Source organism: Myxine glutinosa, chromosome 12 (assembly GCF_964187855.1).
Source record: "Myxine glutinosa chromosome 12, kmMyxGlut1.1, whole genome shotgun sequence".
NCBI lineage: Eukaryota > Metazoa > Chordata > Myxini > Myxiniformes > Myxinidae > Myxine > Myxine glutinosa.
Window position 1 is genome coordinate 6771078 of NC_136272.1, and position 20745 is coordinate 6791822.

A 20745-nucleotide genomic window follows, 5' to 3' on the forward strand; every position below is an offset into this window, starting at 1 on the left:
AGACCTGACCAAACAATCAGCCAAATATCCCCAAAATTAAACAAAAGGTGACGATGGAGTCTAAAGACATTCTCACAAGACCTGACCAAACAATCAGCCAAATATCCCCAAAATTAAACAAAAGGTGACGATGGAGTCTAAAGACATTCTCACAAGACCTGACCAAACAATCAGCCAAATATCCCCAAAATTAAACAAAAGGTGATGATGGAGTCTAAAGATATTCTCACAAGACCTGACCAAACAATCAGCCAAATATCCCCAAACTTTTTTTTTTTTTTTTTTGTATACAAGATCGAGGCTCGTGAAAGAGCGAACATTAATCACACAAAAAGACAAAACGACACACAAAACACAAAAAACAAGGGGAGCGGCAGACAAGATGGGGAGAGAGGGGGAAGGACACAAACACAACATTTGAGAGCAGGGACATCGGGAGGACTTGGGGGGAGGTGGGAGAGGAATAAAACATATGAACACTGCAAGGAATCTGGGGTGAATTAGCGGGGGTAGAAAAGATCAAGGTTTTCGATGGGGGAAGATAAGAGATGGTGGTGAACAGCTGTTTTAAAGACCTGGAGGGAGGAGTGGGATTGAAGGGAGTGGGGGAGTTTGTTCCAGAGGCGGGAGAAAAGGGGAATGAAAGAGTGAAGGTGAGCAGAGAGCCTAGACTTTGGCAGTTTAACCATAAGAGGGTTGCAGGCAGGTCTTGTGCGACCTGAAGGAATATTGGGGGGACAGAGCACCGAGAGAGCTGGGGGAGCAAGGCCGGAGAGGAGTCGGTAGAAGACAGAAAGACCACCAACCTGCCTGCGGTGAGTGAGTGAAAGGCCCTCGGAGTTGACTACATCGCAGGAGATTCCAATGATTCTGAAAGCTTTGGCCTCAACAGCGTGAAGCCGAGCAAGGTGTGAGGCAGGAGCACCAGCCCAGAGGGGGGAACAGTATTCCATTGAGCTGCGGATGAAAGCCTTGTATGTGGTGAAGAGCTCAGGTGTGCCAAGGAAGGACTTCGCATGACGGAGGATGCCCAGTCGGCGACTGGCTTTGGAGGCCAGCTTGGAAATGTGGTTTTCCCAAGAAAGATCATGGCAGATAGTGAGACCCAAAAGCTTGAGCGACAGAACCTCTTGGAGAGGATTGTTGAGAAAGTAGATGGGAGGGTTGTCCAGTCGGTCCTTTCGGAGAGACATTGTAAGAGTGTGAGATTTGTCAGGATTGAAAGACATGTTCCACTTGTTTGACCAGTCTGTGATTTTGTCCAGGTCTGCAGATAGTGAGGAGGCTGCAGACTGCCGATCTGAGGGATGAGGAATGGAGCGACAGAGAGTAGAGTCGTCAGCAAAGAGATAGAGAGGATTTTCAAGAGAGTCAGAGAGATCATTGATGAAGACCAGAAAAAGCACAGGGCCCAGAACACTACCTTGGGGAACTCCAGCCTGAATAGGAAGAGGAGATGAGAGAAACCCATTCAGGGCCACACGTTGACTACGACCAGAGAGGAAGTCCGCCAGCCATGCGTGGAGATTTCCATGGATACCAGAGGAGAGTTTGGTGAGCAGAGCAGGGTGCCAGACCGTATCGAAGGCACGTGAAATGTCAAGGGAGACAGCTCTAATTTCCTGTTTGGTGTTGAGGACCTCCATCCATTGTTGAGAAAGCAGAAGCAGCATGTCCAGAGTAGAGTGACCAGGTCTGAAACCAAATTGATGATCAGAGATCAAGCCATTGGAGAAGAGGAAAGATTTAATATCTGAAGCAATGATGGATTCCATGACTTTGCTGATAATTGGGAGAAGGCTGATTGGTCTGTAGTTGCTGGGATCTGTTTTTGCACCTTTTTGTGCAAAGCGGTGATGTTGGCTGATTTCCAAGCAGATGGCAGATGACCTTGAGCAAAAGAGAGGGTGAAGAGAACAGAAAGAGGGAGTGAAAGAGCAGAAGAACATGATTTTAGGACCCGTGGGCTGATGCCGTCAGGACAAGTTGCAGAATCAGAGTCGAGGGTTGACAGAAACCTTTCCACCTTGTCAGGAGGAAAGGACACAGAGTCCAGGAGCAGCTGGGTACGACTGGGTACGGTGGGTACAGAGAGGGATGGGTTTGGGACACAAGATTTAGAGGCAAACACAGAGTTGAGGCATTCAGCTTTTTCACGTGCGGAGTCAGCCGTTAAGCCGTTTGAGGTGAGGGAGGGGATGGAGGGGGAACAAACACCAGAAACAGATTTGACCACACGCCACCAGGATTTGGAAGAGGGAGACAGATAAGAGAGTTCGGTCTTGAGAACGGTGAGATATTGTTTCCTGGCTCTCCTGAGGGTGGACCCACACTTGTTTCGGGCTTTGTGAAAGGAAATGAGATTTCCTTCCGTTGGATTTGCTTTCCAGGAGACGAAAGCAAGTTGTTTCAGGGCAACAGCCTCACCACAAGATTCCGTGTCCCATGGACAGTAAAACAAAAGGTGACGATGGAGTCTAAATACATTCTCATAAGACCTGATCAAACAATCAGTCAAATATCCCCAAAATTAAACAAAAGGTGATGATGGAGTCAAAAGATATTCTCACAAGACCTGACCAAACAATCAGCCAAATATCCCCAAAATTAAACAAAAGGTGATGATGGAGTCTAAAGACATTCTCACAAGACCTGACCAAACAATCAGACAAATATCCCCAAAATTAAACAAAAGGTGATGATGGAGTCAAAAGATATTCTCATAAGACCTGATCAAACAATCAGTCAAATATCCCCAAACTTAAATAAAAGGTGACGATGGAGTCTAAAGACATTCTCATAAGACCTGATCAAACAATCAGCCAAATATCCCCAAACTTAAACAAAAGGTGATGATGGAGTCTAAAGACATTCTCATAAGACCTGATCAAACAATCAGCCAAATATCCCCAAACTTAAACAAAAGGTGATGATGGAGTCAAAAGATATTCTCTCAAGACCTGATCAAACAATCAGCCAAATATCCCCAAAATTAAACAAAAGGTGATGATGGAGTCAAAAGATATTCTCACAAGACATGACCAAACAATCAGCCAAATATCCCCAAAATTAAACAAAAGGTGATGATGGAGTCTAAAGATATTCTCACAAGACCTGACCAAACAATCAGCCAAATATCCCCAAACTTAAACAAAAGGTGACGATGGAGTCTAAAGACATTCTCATAAGACCTGATCAAACAATCAGCCAAATATCCCCAAACTTAAACAAAAGGTGACGATGGAGTCTAAAGACATTCTCATAAGACCTGACCAAACAATCAGCCAAATATCCCCAAACTTAAACAAAAGGTGACGATGGAGTCTAAATACATTCTCATAAGACCTGATCAAACAATCAGTCAAATATCCCCAAACTTAAATAAAAGGTGATGATGGAGTCTAAATACATTCTCATAAGACCTGATCAAACAATCAGTCAAATATCCCCAAACTTAAATAAAAGGTGATGATGGAGTCTAAAGACATTCTCACAAGACCTGATCAAACAATCAGTCAAATATCCCCAAACTTAAATAAAAGGTGATGATGGAGTCTAAAGACATTCTCACAAGACCTGATCAAACAATCAGACAAATATCCCCAAACTTAAACAAAAGGTTACGATGGAGTCTAAATACATTCTCATAAGACCTGATCAAACAATCAGTCAAATATCCCCAAACCTAAACAAAAGGTGATGATGGAGTCTAAAGACATTCTCACAAGACCTGACCAAACAATCAGCCAAATATCCCCAAACCTAAACAAAAGGTGACGATGGAGTCTAAAGACATTCTCACAAGACCTGACCAAACAATCAGTCAAATATCCCCAAACTTAAACAAAAGGTGACGATGGAGTCTAAAGACATTCTCACAAGACCTGACCAAACAATCAGCCAAATATCCCCAAACTTAAACAAAAGGTGATGATGGAGTCTAAAGACATTCTCACAAGACCTGACCAAACAATCAGCCAAATATCCCCAAACTTAAACAAAAGGTTACGATGGAGTCTAAATACATTGTCATAAGACCTGATCAAACAATCAGCCAAATATCCCCAAACTTAAACAAAAGGTGATGATGGAGTCTAAAGACATTCTCACAAGACCTGATCAAACAATCAGTCAAATATCCCCAAACTTAAACAAAAGGTGACGATGGAGTCTAAAGACATTCTCATAAGACCTGACCAAACAATCAGCCAAATATCCCCAAACTTAAACAAAAGGTGACGATGGAGTCTAAAGACATTCTCACAAGACCTGACCAAACAATCAGCCAAATATCCCCAAACTTAAACAAAAGGTGACGATGGAGTCTAAAGACATTCTCATAAGACCTGACCAAACAATCAGTCAAATATCCCCAAACCTAAACAAAAGGTGACGATGGAGTCTAAAGACATTCTCATAAGACCTGACCAAACAATCAGCCAAATATCCCCAAACTTAAACAAAAGGTGACGATGGAGTCTAAATACATTCTCACAAGACCTGATCAAACAATCAGTCAAATATCCCCAAACTTAAACAAAAGGTGACGATGGAGTCTAAATACATTCTCACAAGACCTGATCAAACAATCAGCCAAATATCCCCAAACTTAAACAAAAGGTGACGATGGAGTCTAAATACATTCTCACAAGACCTGATCAAACAATCAGCCAAATATCCCCAAACTTAAACAAAAGGTGACGATGGAGTCTAAATACATTCTCACAAGACCTGATCAAACAATCAGCCAAATATCCCCAAACTTAAACAAAAGGTTACGATGGAGTCTAAATACATTCTCACAAGACCTGATCAAACAATCAGTCAAATATCCCCAAACTTAAACAAAAGGTGACGATGGAGTCTAAAGACATTCTCACAAGACCTGATCAAACAATCAGCCAAATATCCCCAAACTTAAACAAAAGGTGACGATGGAGTCTAAATACATTCTCACAAGACCTGATCAAACAATCAGCCAAATATCCCCAAACTCAAACAAAAGGTGACGATGGAGTCTAAAGACATTCTCACAAGACCTGATCAAACAATCAGCCAAATATCCCCAAACTTAAACAAAAGGTGACGATGGAGTCTAAATACATTCTCACAAGACCTGATCAAACAATCAGTCAAATATCCCCAAACTTAAACAAAAGGTGACGATGGAGTCTACATACATTCTCACAAGACCTGATCAAACAATCAGCCAAATATCCCCAAACTTAAACAAAAGGTGACGATGGAGTCTAAATACATTCTCACAAGACCTGATCAAACAATCAGCCAAATATCCCCAAACTTAAACAAAAGGTGACAATGGAGTCTAAATACATTCTCACAAGACCTGATCAAACAATTAGCCAAATATCCCCAAACTTAAACAAAAGGTGACAATGGAGTCTAAATACATTCTCATAAGACCTGATCAAACAATCAGTCAAATATCCCCAAACTTAAACAAAAGGTGACGATGGAGTCTAAATACATTCTCACAAGACCTGATCAAACAATCAGCCAAATATCCCCAAACTCAAACAAAAGGTGACGATGGAGTCTAAAGACATTCTCACAAGACCTGATCAAACAATCAGCCAAATATCCCCAAACTTAAACAAAAGGTGACGATGGAGTCTAAATACATTCTCACAAGACCTGATCAAACAATCAGTCAAATATCCCCAAACTTAAACAAAAGGTGACGATGGAGTCTACATACATTCTCACAAGACCTGATCAAACAATCAGCCAAATATCCCCAAACTTAAACAAAAGGTGACGATGGAGTCTAAATACATTCTCATAAGACCTGATCAAACAATCAGCCAAATATCCCCAAACTTAAACAAAAGGTGACAATGGAGTCTAAATACATTCTCATAAGACCTGATCAAACAATCAGTCAAATATCCCCAAACTTAAACAAAAGGTGATGATGGAGTCTAAATACATTCTCACAAGACCTGATCAAACAATTAGCCAAATATCCCCAAACTTAAACAAAAGGTGACAATGGAGTCTAAATACATTCTCATAAGACCTGATCAAACAATCAGTCAAATATCCCCAAACTTAAACAAAAGGTGACAATGGAGTCTAAATACATTCTCACAAGACCTGATCAAACAATCAGCCAAATATCCCCAAACTTAAACAAAAGGTGACAATGGAGTCTAAATACATTCTCACAAGACCTGATCAAACAATTAGCCAAATATCCCCAAACTTAAACAAAAGGTGACAATGGAGTCTAAATACATTCTCATAAGACCTGATCAAACAATCAGTCAAATATCCCCAAACTTAAACAAAAGGTGACGATGGAGTCTAAATACATTCTCACAAGACCTGATCAAACAATCAGCCAAATATCCCCAAACTCAAACAAAAGGTGACGATGGAGTCTAAAGACATTCTCACAAGACCTGATCAAACAATCAGCCAAATATCCCCAAACTTAAACAAAAGGTGACGATGGAGTCTAAATACATTCTCACAAGACCTGATCAAACAATCAGTCAAATATCCCCAAACTTAAACAAAAGGTGACGATGGAGTCTACATACATTCTCACAAGACCTGATCAAACAATCAGCCAAATATCCCCAAACTTAAACAAAAGGTGACAATGGAGTCTAAATACATTCTCACAAGACCTGACCAAACAATCAGTCAAATATCCCCAAACTTAAACAAAAGGTGACGATGGAGTCTAAATACATTCTCACAAGACCTGATCAAACAATCAGCCAAATATCCCCAAACTTAAACAAAAGGTGACGATGGAGTCTAAATACATTCTCACAAGACCTGATCAAACAATCAGCCAAATATCCCCAAACTTAAACAAAAGGTGACGATGGAGTCTAAATACATTCTCACAAGACCTGACCAAACAATCAGCCAAATATCCCCAAACTTAAACAAAAGGTGACAATGGAGTCTAAATACATTCTCACAAGACCTGACCAAACAATCAGCCAAATATCCCCAAACTTAAACAAAAGGTGACGATGGAGTCTAAATACATTCTCACAAGACCTGATCAAACAATCAGCCAAATATCCCCAAACTTAAACAAAAGGTGATGATGGAGTCTAAATACATTCTCACAAGACCTGATCAAACAATCAGCCAAATATCCCCAAACTTAAACAAAAGGTGACAATGGAGTCTAAATACATTGTCATAAGACCTGATCAAACAATCAGCCAAATATCCCCAAACTTAAACAAAAGGTGACGATGGAGTCTAAATACATTCTCACAAGACCTGATCAAACAATCAGCCAAATATCCCCAAACTTAAACAAAAGGTGACAATGGAGTCTAAATACATTGTCATAAGACCTGATCAAACAATCAGCCAAATATCCCCAAACTTAAACAAAAGGTGACAATGGAGTCTAAATACATTCTCATAAGACCTGATCAAACAATCAGTCAAATATCCCCAAACTTAAACAAAAGGTGATGATGGAGTCTAAATACATTCTCACAAGACCTGATCAAACAATTAGCCAAATATCCCCAAACTTAAACAAAAGGTGACAATGGAGTCTAAATACATTCTCATAAGACCTGATCAAACAATCAGTCAAATATCCCCAAACTTAAACAAAAGGTGATGATGGAGTCTAAATACATTCTCATAAGACCTGATCAAACAATCAGTCAAATATCCCCTGTTTAACATGATGGAAAATGCCTTCTCAGGACGTTCCACAAAATCATCCTTTACTGAACAAATTCTCGCAAATCTAAGTAGTTGAGATGAAAAGACATTGTAACCCATTTTAATTGGTAGGACCTGGAAAGCTGTAGAAGACTACAGGGAAACTGAAATTATCAACTTTATGATGCACACTTGTACTAAAGCCATTCTGTCCAACTCCAACCAACACGTCCAGATATACAGCAACAATACAATCATTACCACTCATTTGCAATCAGGATATCTGGATAAATCTTGTAAAGCAGCCTATCAAAAAAACTTATAGTTGAACATACACATCTCATCTATATAACAACACGTATGAGACAATATTTTAGGTAATCCGAATTTTTTTCTCCTTAATCAGTTTCTGCACAAATGAAAATTCACAGATAATAGGGAAAATGTCCGCTAGTCGGGGGCTGCAATTCCCACCCATTGGCGTTACCTCTGGTAGCCCGTGTAACCTTCTCTGACGTCTGTCCTCCATCCAGTTGGTGAGCCATTCCTTTCGGTCATCGACCTTCTTTTTGCTGAAAGCCTGTCAATAAAGAAGCAATGCAAGCTGTGCTAATCCATCTCTAACTCATTAAAAAGGGGATGACAACGGTATCGTGATTGTGACCTATTTTGCCAGAAAGGAATATCTTGCACTTGCACTCACCAATGTAATGGCCGCGTCGTCGTCCGGACCCGAGTACTTGAAAGGGATACGATGACGAGACATCTCTACAAAGTACTCTTTGGCTTCCTTTGCCGTGCTCGTTCCCAGACCTGCGGTGTGTCAAACGATGAGATGCGCAGATATTTTTGTCACCACTCACTGCAACACTGTTCTGTACTTTGCTACAGACTGATACTGCAAAATGATTTCATTCATTTTGAATTGAATTCAAAATTCTCACCACATTCAAAACATCACTAAAGACCCACCTGTTCAACACTGCATTCAACATTCAACCCACAGCATTTAACCCCTGACTATCACTTCTCCTTCTCCCTCCTTTTGCTTTAAATATTTCCCTATTGATTCTTGTCTTTTTGCAATTGTTGTTTTCATGTTTTGTTATGCATTATGTTTTCCACTCTGTCAAAGCGCCTTTGGGCTTCTTGAAAAGCACTATACAAAATAAATGAATTATTATTATTATTATTATTCACTGTGATTTAGTCATGACTCATGAGACACAAACCTTTGTAGTACTTTGTCTTCCATGTTTTGAAGTTATCTACATTTTTCTTCCAGGTCTCAAACTCTGGTAAGCTATAGAAAGAGAGTTCTTCCTTTCTCTTTGACACCTGCAATGGAAAACATTTGACCAAGCAAAATTCAGATAAATTCAAATAGGACAATGCAATTATACGTTGGTATAACTTAAATTGAAGAAAGTTGCTTCAAGATTAACAAATAAATAACTGCAAACTAATGTAAGCAAGATAAAGAAGCGGCAAGCAAAGCAATCAGAACGGTCAGCAAAGTATAATTCATAAATAATATTTTAAAACAATTATATATTTGTATGTAAGACATGATGTAAGAATGTGTAAGAAGGTGGATCAGACTCGGCAACGGTTGCTCGAGTGAGATGTGCATGGAAGAAGTTTCGGGAACTGGGTGGCGTTCTGAAGATGGGGGGAGTGTCGTTGAAGCTGAAGGGAAAGGTGTATGCTGCATGTGTGAGAAGTGTTATGATTTATGGGAGCGAGACATGGGTAATGAACGTAGAGCAGCAACGAAGTCTGGAAAGGGTGGAAATGCGAATGGTTCGACGGATGTGCGGAGTATCGTTGAGAGAGAGGAAGACAAATGATGAATTGCGAAAGATGACGGGAATAGAGCCTGTGATTGATGCTGTGAAGAGGAACAGGTTGAGATGGTTTGGTCATGTGTTGAGGAAGGATGAAAGTGACTGGTTGAGAAGAGTGATGGAAATGAATGTAGAAGGAAGTCGAGGACGGGGAAGACCGAGAAAGACTTGGCTAAAGATGGTGGAAGAAGAAATGCGGGCAAGGGGGTTAACAAGGAGAGATGCAGAAAATAGGGCAAAATGGAGAAGATTGTCATGGGGACCGCAAGGCTAACCCCCGCTCTAGCAGGGAAAATGGCCTTTAAAATGCATGTTGTGTGTTGTTGTATGTAAGACATGATATTTCTTTGTAAGATTGTATGTGAGGCAAACAACCAGACAGACAGAACAAGACTAGAACAGGCACTCTTCGACATCACGACGTCAACTGATACGCCTCCTCCAACATTATTACATCATTATAATACTTGTATCAAGTTTGATTTAAATCCCTTCAGCTGTGCCCAAGTTCTCACATTTTTACCTGACATGACCTCTGACCTTTGACCGTAGGACCCCCAAAATCTAATCAGTTAATCTTTACATCATCATACATACCTGTACCAAGTTTGAATTAAATCACTTCAGCCATTCTCAAGTTATAGACCTATTACAGATTTGACCTTTGACCCCAACATTTAATCACTTAATCTTTAGAATATTACACATACCGGTACCAAGTTTGAATTAAATCACTTCAGCCATTCTCATGTTATAGACTTATTACAGATTTGACCTTTCACCCCAAAATCTAAACACTTAATCTTTAGAATATTACACATACCGACCGGTACCAACTTTGAATTAAATCACTTCAGCCGTTCTCAAGTTATAGACTTATTACGGATTTGACCTTTGACCCCAAAATCTAAACACTTAATCTTTAGAATATTACACATACCGGTACCAAGTTTGAATTAAATCACTTCAGCCATTCTCATGTTATAGACTTATTACAGATTTGACCTTTCACCCCAAAATCTAAACACTTAATCTTTAGAATATCACACATACCGGTACCAACTTTGAATTAAATCACTTCAGCCGTTCTCAAGTTATAGACTTATTACGGATTTGACCTTTCACCCCAAAATCTAAACACTTAATCTTTAGAATATTACACATACCGGTACCAACTTTGAATTAAATCACTTCAGCCGTTCTCAAGTTATAGACTTATTACGGATTTGACCTTTCACCCCAAAATCTAAACACTTAATCTTTAGAATATTACACATACCGGAACCAAGTTTGAATTAAATCACTTCAGCCGTTCTCAAGTTATAGACTTATTACAGATTTGACCTTTGACCCCAAAATCAAACACTTAATCTTTAGAATATTACACATACCGGAACCAAGTTTGAATTAAATCACTTCAGCCGTTCTCAAGTTATAGACTTATTACAGATTTGACTTTGACCCCAAAATCTAAACACTTAATCTTTAGAATATTACACATACCGGTACCAAGTTTGAATTAAATCACTTCAGCCGTTCTCAAGTTATAGACTTATTACAGATTTGACCTTTCACCCCAAAATCTAAACACTTAATCTTTAGACGATTACACATACCGGAACCAAGTTTGAATTAAATCACTTCAGCCATTCTCAAGTTATAGACTTATTACAGATTTGACCTTTGACCCCAAAATCTAAACACTTAATCTTTAGAATATTACACATACCGGAACCAAGTTTGAATTAAATCACTTCAGCCATTCTCAAGTTATAGACTTATTACAGATTTGACCTTTGACCCCAAAATCTAAACACTTAATCTTTAGAATATTATACATACCGGAACCAAGTTTGAATTAAATCACTTCAGCCATTCTCAAGTTATAGACCTATTACAGATTTGACCTTTGACCCCAAAATCTAAACACTTAATCTTTAGAATATTACACATACCGGAACCAGGTTTGAATTAAATCACTTCAGCCATTCTCAAGTTATAGACCTATTACAGATCTGACCTTTCACCCCAAAATCTAAACACTTAATCTTTAGAATATTACACATACCGGTACCAAGTTTGAATTAAATCACTTCAGCCATTCTCAAGTTATAGACCTATTACAGATTTGACCTTTGACCCCAAAATCAAACACTTAATCTTTAGAATATTACACATACCGGTACCAAGTTTGAATTAAATCACTTCAGCCATTCTCAAGTTATAGACCTAATACAGATTTGACCTTTGACCCCAAAATCAAACACTTAATCTTTAGAATATTACACATACCGGTACCAAGTTTGAATTAAATCACTTCAGCCATTCTCAAGTTATAGACCTAATACAGATTTGACCTTTGACCCCAAAATCAAACACTTAATCTTTAGAATATTACACATACCGGAACCAAGTTTGAATTAAATCACTTCAGCCATTCTCAAGTTATAGACTTATTACAGATTTGACCTTTGACCCCAAAATCTAAACACTTAATCTTTAGAATATTACACATACCGACCGGTACCAAGTTTGAATTAAATAACTTCAGCCATTCTCAAGTTATAGACCTATTACAGATTTGACCTTTGACCCCAAAATCTAAACACTTAATCTTTAGAATATTACACATACCGGAACCAGGTTTGAATTAAATCACTTCAGCCGTTCTCAAGTTATAGACTTATTACAGATTTGACCTTTCACCCCAAAATCTAAACACTTAATCTTTAGAATATTACACATACCGGAACCAAGTTTGAATTAAATCACTTCAGCCGTTCTCAAGTTGTAGACTTATTACAGATTTGACCTTTCACCCCAAAATCTAAACACTTAATCTTTAGAATATTACACATACCGGAACCAAGTTTGAATTAAATCACTTCAGCCATTCTCAAGTTATAGACTTATTACAGATTTGACCTTTGACCCCAAAATCTAAACACTTAATCTTTAGAATATTACACATACCGACCGGTACCAAGTTTGAATTAAATCACTTCAGCCATTCTCAAGTTATAGACTTATTACAGATTTGACCTTTCACACCAAAATCTAAACACTTAATCTTTAGAATATTACACATACCGGAACCAAGTTTGAATTAAATCACTTCAGCCATTCTCAAGTTATAGACTTATTACAGATTTGACCTTTGACCCCAAAATCTAAACACTTAATCTTTAGAATATTACACATACCGGAACCAAGTTTGAATTAAATCACTTCAGCCATTCTCAAGTGATAGACTTATTACAGATTTGACCTTTGACTCCCAAAATCTAAACACTTAATCTTTAGAATATTACACATACCGGTACCAAGTTTGAATTAAATCACTTCAGCCATTCTCAAGTTATAGAGTTATTACAGATTTGACCTTTGACCCCAAAATCTAAACACTTAATCTTTAGAATATTACACATACCGGAACCAAGTTTGAATTAAATCACTTCAGCCATTCTCAAGTTATAGACCTATTACAGATCTGACCTTTCACCCCAAAATCTAAACACTTAATCTTTAGAATATTACACATACCGACCGGTACCAAGTTTGAATTAAATCACTTCAGCCATTCTCAAGTTATAGACTTATTACAGATTTGACCTTTGACCCCAAAATCTAAACACTTAATCTTTAGAATATTACACATACCGGAACCAAGTTTGAATTAAATCACTTCAGCCATTCTCAAGTTATAGACCTAATACAGATTTGACCTTTGACCCCAAAATCTAAACACTTAATCTTTAGAATATTACACATACCGGAACCAAGTTTGAATTAAATCACTTCAGCCGTTCTCAAGTTATAGACTTATTACAGATTTGACCTTTGACCCCAAAATCTAAACACTTAATCTTTAGAATATTACACATACCGGTACCAAGTTTGAATTAAATCACTTCAGCCGTTCTCAAGTTATAGACTTATTACAGATTTGACCTTTCACCCCAAAATCTAAACACTTAATCTTTAGAATATTACACATACCGGAACCAAGTTTGAATTAAATCACTTCAGCCATTCTCAAGTTATAGACTTATTACAGATTTGACCTTTGACCCCAAAATCTAAACACTTAATCTTTAGAATATTACACATACCGGAACCAAGTTTGAATTAAATCACTTCAGCCATTCTCAAGTTATAGACTTATTACAGATTTGACCTTTCACACCAAAATCTAAACACTTAATCTTTAGAATATTACACATACCGGAACCAAGTTTGAATTAAATCACTTCAGCCATTCTCAAGTTATAGACTTATTACAGATTTGACCTTTGACCCCAAAATCTAAACACTTAATCTTTAGAATATTACACATACCGGAACCAAGTTTGAATTAAATCACTTCAGCCATTCTCAAGTTATAGACTTATTACAGATTTGACCTTTGACCCCAAAATCTAAACACTTAATCTTTAGAATATTACACATACTGGTACCAAGTTTGAATTAAATCACTTCAGCCATTCTCAAGTTATAGAGTTATTACAGATTTGACCTTTGACCCCAAAATCTAAACACTTAATCTTTAGAATATTACACATACCGGAACCAAGTTTGAATTAAATCACTTCAGCCATTCTCAAGTTATAGACTTATTACAGATTTGACCTTTGACCCCAAAATCTAAACACTTAATCTTTAGAATATTACACATACCGGAACCAAGTTTGAATTAAATCACTTCAGCCATTCTCAAGTTATAGACCTATTACAGATTTGACCTTTGACCCCAAAATCTAAACACTTAATCTTTAGAATATTACACATACCGGAACCAAGTTTGAATTAAATCACTTCAGCCATTCTCAAGTTATAGACCTATTACAGATCTGACCTTTCACCCCAAAATCTAAACACTTAATCTTTAGAATATTACACATACCGGTACCAAGTTTGAATTAAATCACTTCAGCCATTCTCAAGTTATAGACTTATTACAGATTTGACCTTTGACCCCAAAATCTAAACACTTAATCTTTAGAATATTACACATACCGACCGGTACCAAGTTTGAATTAAATCACTTCAGCCATTCTCAAGTTATAGACTTATTACAGATTTGACCTTTGACCCCAAAATCTAAACACTTAATCTTTAGAATATTACACATACCGGAACCAAGTTTGAATTAAATCACTTCAGCCATTCTCAAGTTATAGACCTAATACAGATTTGACCTTTGACCCCAAAATCTAAACACTTAATCTTTAGAATATTACACATACCGGAACCAAGTTTGAATTAAATCACTTCAGCCGTTCTTAAGTTATAGACTTATTACAGATTTGACCTTTGACCCCAAAATCTAAACACTTAATCTTTAGAATATTACACATACCGGTACCAAGTTTGAATTAAATCACTTCAGCCGTTCTCAAGTTATAGACTTATTACAGATTTGACCTTTCACCCCAAAATCTAAACACTTAATCTTTAGAATATTACACATACCGGAACCAAGTTTGAATTAAATCACTTCAGCCATTCTCAAGTTATAGACTTATTACAGATTTGACCTTTGACCCCAAAATCTAAACACTTAATCTTTAGAATATTACACATACCGGAACCAAGTTTGAATTAAATCACTTCAGCCATTCTCAAGTTATAGGCCTATTACAGATTTGACCTTTGACCCCAAAATCTAAACACTTCATCTTTAGAATATTACACATACCGGTACCAAGTTTGAATTAAATCACTTCAGCCATTCTCAAGTTATAGACTTATTACAGATTTGACCTTTGACCCCAAAATCTAAACACTTAATCTTTAGAATATTACACATACCGGAACCAAGTTTGAATTAAATAACTTCAGCCATTCTCAAGTTATAGACCTATTACAGATTTGACCTTTGACCCCAAAATCAAACACTTAATCTTTAGAATATTACACATACCGGAACCAAGTTTGAATTAAATAACTTCAGCCATTCTCAAGTTATAGACCTATTACAGATTTGACCTTTGACCCCAAAATCAAACACTTAATCTTTAGAATATTACACATACCGACCGGTACCAAGTTTGAATTAAATCACTTCAGCCATTCTCAAGTTATAGACTTATTACAGATTTGACCTTTCACACCAAAATCTAAACACTTAATCTTTAGAATATTACACATACTGGAACCAAGTTTGAATTAAATCACTTCAGCCATTCTCAAGTTATAGACTTATTACAGATTTGACCTTTGACCCCAAAATCTAAACACTTAATCTTTAGAATATTACACATACCGGAACCAAGTTTGAATTAAATCACTTCAGCCATTCTCAAGTTATGGACTTATTACAGATTTGACCTTTGACTCCCAAAATCTAAACACTTAATCTTTAGAATATTACACATACCGGTACCAAGTTTGAATTAAATCACTTCAGCCATTCTCAAGTTATAGAGTTATTACAGATTTGACCTTTGACCCCAAAATCTAAACACTTAATCTTTAGAATATTACACATACCGGAACCAAGTTTGAATTAAATCACTTCAGCCATTCTCAAGTTATAGACCTATTACAGATCTGACCTTTCACCCCAAAATCTAAACACTTAATCTTTAGAATATTACACATACCGACCGGTACCAAGTTTGAATTAAATCACTTCAGCCATTCTCAAGTTATAGACTTATTACAGATTTGACCTTTGACCCCAAAATCTAAACACTTAATCTTTAGAATATTACACATACCGGAACCAAGTTTGAATTAAATCACTTCAGCCATTCTCAAGTTATAGACCTAATACAGATTTGACCTTTGACCCCAAAATCTAAACACTTAATCTTTAGAATATTACACATACCGGAACCAAGTTTGAATTAAATCACTTCAGCCGTTCTCAAGTTATAGACTTATTACAGATTTGACCTTTGACCCCAAAATCTAAACACTTAATCTTTAGAATATTACACATACCGGTACCAAGTTTGAATTAAATCACTTCAGCCGTTCTCAAGTTATAGACTTATTACAGATTTGACCTTTCACCCCAAAATCTAAACACTTAATCTTTAGAATATTACACATACCGGAACCAAGTTTGAATTAAATCACTTCAGCCATTCTCAAGTTATAGACTTATTACAGATTTGACCTTTGACCCCAAAATCTAAACACTTAATCTTTAGAATATTACACATACCGGAACCAAGTTTGAATTAAATCACTTCAGCCATTCTCAAGTTATAGACTTATTACAGATTTGACCTTTCACACCAAAATCTAAACACTTAATCTTTAGAATATTACACATACCGGAACCAAGTTTGAATTAAATCACTTCAGCCATTCTCAAGTTATAGACTTATTACAGATTTGACCTTTGACCCCAAAATCTAAACACTTAATCTTTAGAATATTACACATACCGGAACCAAGTTTGAATTAAATCACTTCAGCCATTCTCAAGTTATAGACTTATTACAGATTTGACCTTTGACCCCAAAATCTAAACACTTAATCTTTAGAATATTACACATACTGGTACCAAGTTTGAATTAAATCACTTCAGCCATTCTCAAGTTATAGAGTTATTACAGATTTGACCTTTGACCCCAAAATCTAAACACTTAATCTTTAGAATATTACACATACCGGAACCAAGTTTGAATTAAATCACTTCAGCCATTCTCAAGTTATAGACTTATTACAGATTTGACCTTTGACCCCAAAATCTAAACACTTAATCTTTAGAATATTACACATACCGGAACCAAGTTTGAATTAAATCACTTCAGCCATTCTCAAGTTATAGACCTATTACAGATTTGACCTTTGACCCCAAAATCTAAACACTTAATCTTTAGAATATTACACATACCGGAACCAAGTTTGAATTAAATCACTTCAGCCATTCTCAAGTTATAGACCTATTACAGATCTGACCTTTCACCCCAAAATCTAAACACTTAATCTTTAGAATATTACACATACCGGTACCAAGTTTGAATTAAATCACTTCAGCCATTCTCAAGTTATAGACTTATTACAGATTTGACCTTTGACCCCAAAATCTAAACACTTAATCTTTAGAATATTACACATACCGACCGGTACCAAGTTTGAATTAAATCACTTCAGCCATTCTCAAGTTATAGACTTATTACAGATTTGACCTTTGACCCCAAAATCTAAACACTTAATCTTTAGAATATTACACATACCGGAACCAAGTTTGAATTAAATCACTTCAGCCATTCTCAAGTTATAGACCTAATACAGATTTGACCTTTGACCCCAAAATCTAAACACTTAATCTTTAGAATATTACACATACCGGAACCAAGTTTGAATTAAATCACTTCAGCCGTTCTTAAGTTATAGACTTATTACAGATTTGACCTTTGACCCCAAAATCTAAACACTTAATCTTTAGAATATTACACATAACGGTACCAAGTTTGAATTAAATCACTTCAGCCGTTCTCAAGTTATAGACTTATTACAGATTTGACCTTTCACCCCAAAATCTAAACACTTAATCTTTAGAATATTACACATACCGGAACCAAGTTTGAATTAAATCACTTCAGCCATTCTCAAGTTATAGACTTATTACAGATTTGACCTTTGACCCCAAAATCTAAACACTTAATCTTTAGAATATTACACATACCGGAACCAAGTTTGAATTAAATCACTTCAGCCATTCTCAAGTTATAGGCCTATTACAGATTTGACCTTTGACCCCAAAATCTAAACACTTCATCTTTAGAATATTACACATACCGGTACCAAGTTTGAATTAAATCACTTCAGCCATTCTCAAGTTATAGACTTATTACAGATTTGACCTTTGACCCCAAAATCAAACACTTAATCTTTAGAATATTACACATACCGGAACCAAGTTTGAATTAAATAACTTCAGCCATTCTCAAGTTATAGACCTATTACAGATTTGACTTTGACCCCAAAATCAAACACTTAATCTTTAGAATATTACACATACCGGTACCAAGTTTAAATTAAATAACTTCAGCCGTTCTCAAGTTATAGACCTAATACAGATTTGACCTTTGACCCCACAATTTAATCACTTAATCTTTAGAATATTATACATACCTGTGGAGTTTGAATTGGTCCACTTCAGCCATTCTCAAGTTATTGACCTATTACAGACTTTGACCTATTGACCCTAAAATCTAATCAGTTCATTTTCACATCATTGTACACAAGTGTACCAAATTTGGTCAGAATCCCATCACTGATTCACAAGTTATCGCGGTAACAGTATTTTTACCTAGCATGACCGCTGATCTTTGGCCTTTGACCTCGTGACCCGAAAATCTAATCAGTTCATATTTACCTCATTATACATACCTGCACCAAATTTGACTAAGGTCCTGTCTTGTTTTTTGTGCATCAATTATTACGGTGGGTATTTTGTTGCAGATTTTGTGCTAAGTGCATGGCGAGCATAAATTAGTCGGTGTAAACACACACACACACACACACACACACACACCCACACACCCACACACACACACACACCACACAGTGAGTGCATGCACTAAGTGCCTCGTTTAGTACTCATCCATCTTTTCGAAAGTCGTGCATGGATGATTAATTTATGGCCAGCAAGGTCACAAAGAAATGTGAGTTTACAAATAAAGCATTTCTGAACCAAGTAAGCATGAAATATTCATTATTTGAAAGGGTACCTTCACAATGGGTGTAATGAACTCCTCCAGAAAGGAATGCTTGAGAAGAGAAGGCCAGTTGTGATGAATGAAGTTGATGAGCAAACCCTTGATGTGTGATCCATCTTGATCCTGCGGGGGCATGGGAAGGCACCCAAATCTCAACCACAGAACGTTACAACGTGAACCAGCACAGCAAATTCTGAACTTGCGTCAGCCTCGGTTACCTGATCGGCCATGATCATCAGCTTGCCATAGCGCAGGGTTTTCAATGACTCCGGATCTTCATATTTGATCTTGTACTGCAGTCCCATTATTTTGATGATGTTGTTGATTTCCTGATTCTCCATTATCTAGAGATCACACACTGGGGAATTACTGCATTTCATCAAGTTCAGCCATTATTCTGAAATGCTAATGATTGCAGAGGACACTCATCGTTTTTTCATTAAGTCTAATAATTTAACAGTAACAGCTCGTCCTGAAGCATTATATTAACATTTGAATGAATGAATGAATGAATGATCGTTTTGAGGCCATTTTCCCTCCTAGAGCGGGGGTTAACCTTGCGGGCCCCATGACAATTTTCTCCATTTTGCCCTATTTTCTGCATCTCTCCTTGTTAACCCCCTTGCCCGCATTTCTTCTTCCACCATCTTTAGCCAAGTCTTTCTCGGTCTTCCCCGTCCTCTACTTCCTTCCGCATTCATTTCCATCACTCTTCTCAACCAGTCACTTTCATCCTTCCTCAACACATGACCAAACCATCTCAACCTGTTCCTCTTCACAGCATCAATCACAGGCTCTATTCCCATCATCTTTCGCAATTCATCATTTGTCTTACTCTCTCTCAACGATACTCCGCACATCCATCGAACCATTCGCATTTCCACCCTTTCCAGCCTTTGTTGCTGCTCTACGTTCATTACGCACGTCTCGCTCCCATAAATCATAACACTTCTCACACATGCAGCATACACCTTTCCCTTCAGCTTCAGCGACACTCCCCTCCTCGTCAGCACGCCACTCAGTTCCCGAAACTTCTTCGGGAAACTTCGGGAAAAGTTTTTTTTTTAACGTGGGGATAAATATAGTAACACAGCCCCTGAATATTTTATGTACAAAATGAGAAGATCACAGTAGGGCAGCTGGCTCACCTGTTTGTGTGAAGCTTCCCGCACGTTCAGCATCTTTCCACGCAAAGGAAAGACACCATAGTAATCTCGTCCAACCACACCGAGGCCAGTAATGGCCAGGGATTTGGCAGAGTCACCTTCAGTCAGGATCAGAGTGCAAAGTTGGGAATTCTTTCCACCTGGACAGAAGGAAATAAAAAAATTAAATAAAATTTACACTTAGATTTCTGAATTACTATGTGCAAGAGATGTTAAGATTGAAAAAGTTCAGCAAAAGAAGAGCTGGAAATAGGATATATATGTAGAAAGAAACAGATGAAGGAAAAGAATATATTTTCAAAATTATCATACACATCCCAAAAGTGCCAGTGTAGAAGAACCATGTGGTTTTGCAAGGAAATACATCATTACCAA

At 37.3% G+C, this 20745-nt stretch overlaps 1 protein-coding gene across 1 annotated transcript in view; it reads right to left on the minus strand.

The window, feature by feature from the left end:
- The window catches only part of LOC137415052 (DNA topoisomerase 2-beta), a 287321-nt gene that overhangs the window by 100804 nt on the left and 165772 nt on the right, over positions 1-20745 (minus strand). The window contains exons 13-18 of the mRNA XM_068100610.2: positions 20353-20510; positions 19423-19548; positions 19217-19327; positions 8907-9012; positions 8378-8487; positions 8162-8254 (exon numbers count right to left, since the gene is read on the minus strand). Coding sequence (XP_067956711.2) covers positions 8162-8254; positions 8378-8487; positions 8907-9012; positions 19217-19327; positions 19423-19548; positions 20353-20510 — 704 coding nt within the window. The remainder of the gene's footprint in view (positions 1-8161; positions 8255-8377; positions 8488-8906; positions 9013-19216; positions 19328-19422; positions 19549-20352; positions 20511-20745) is intronic.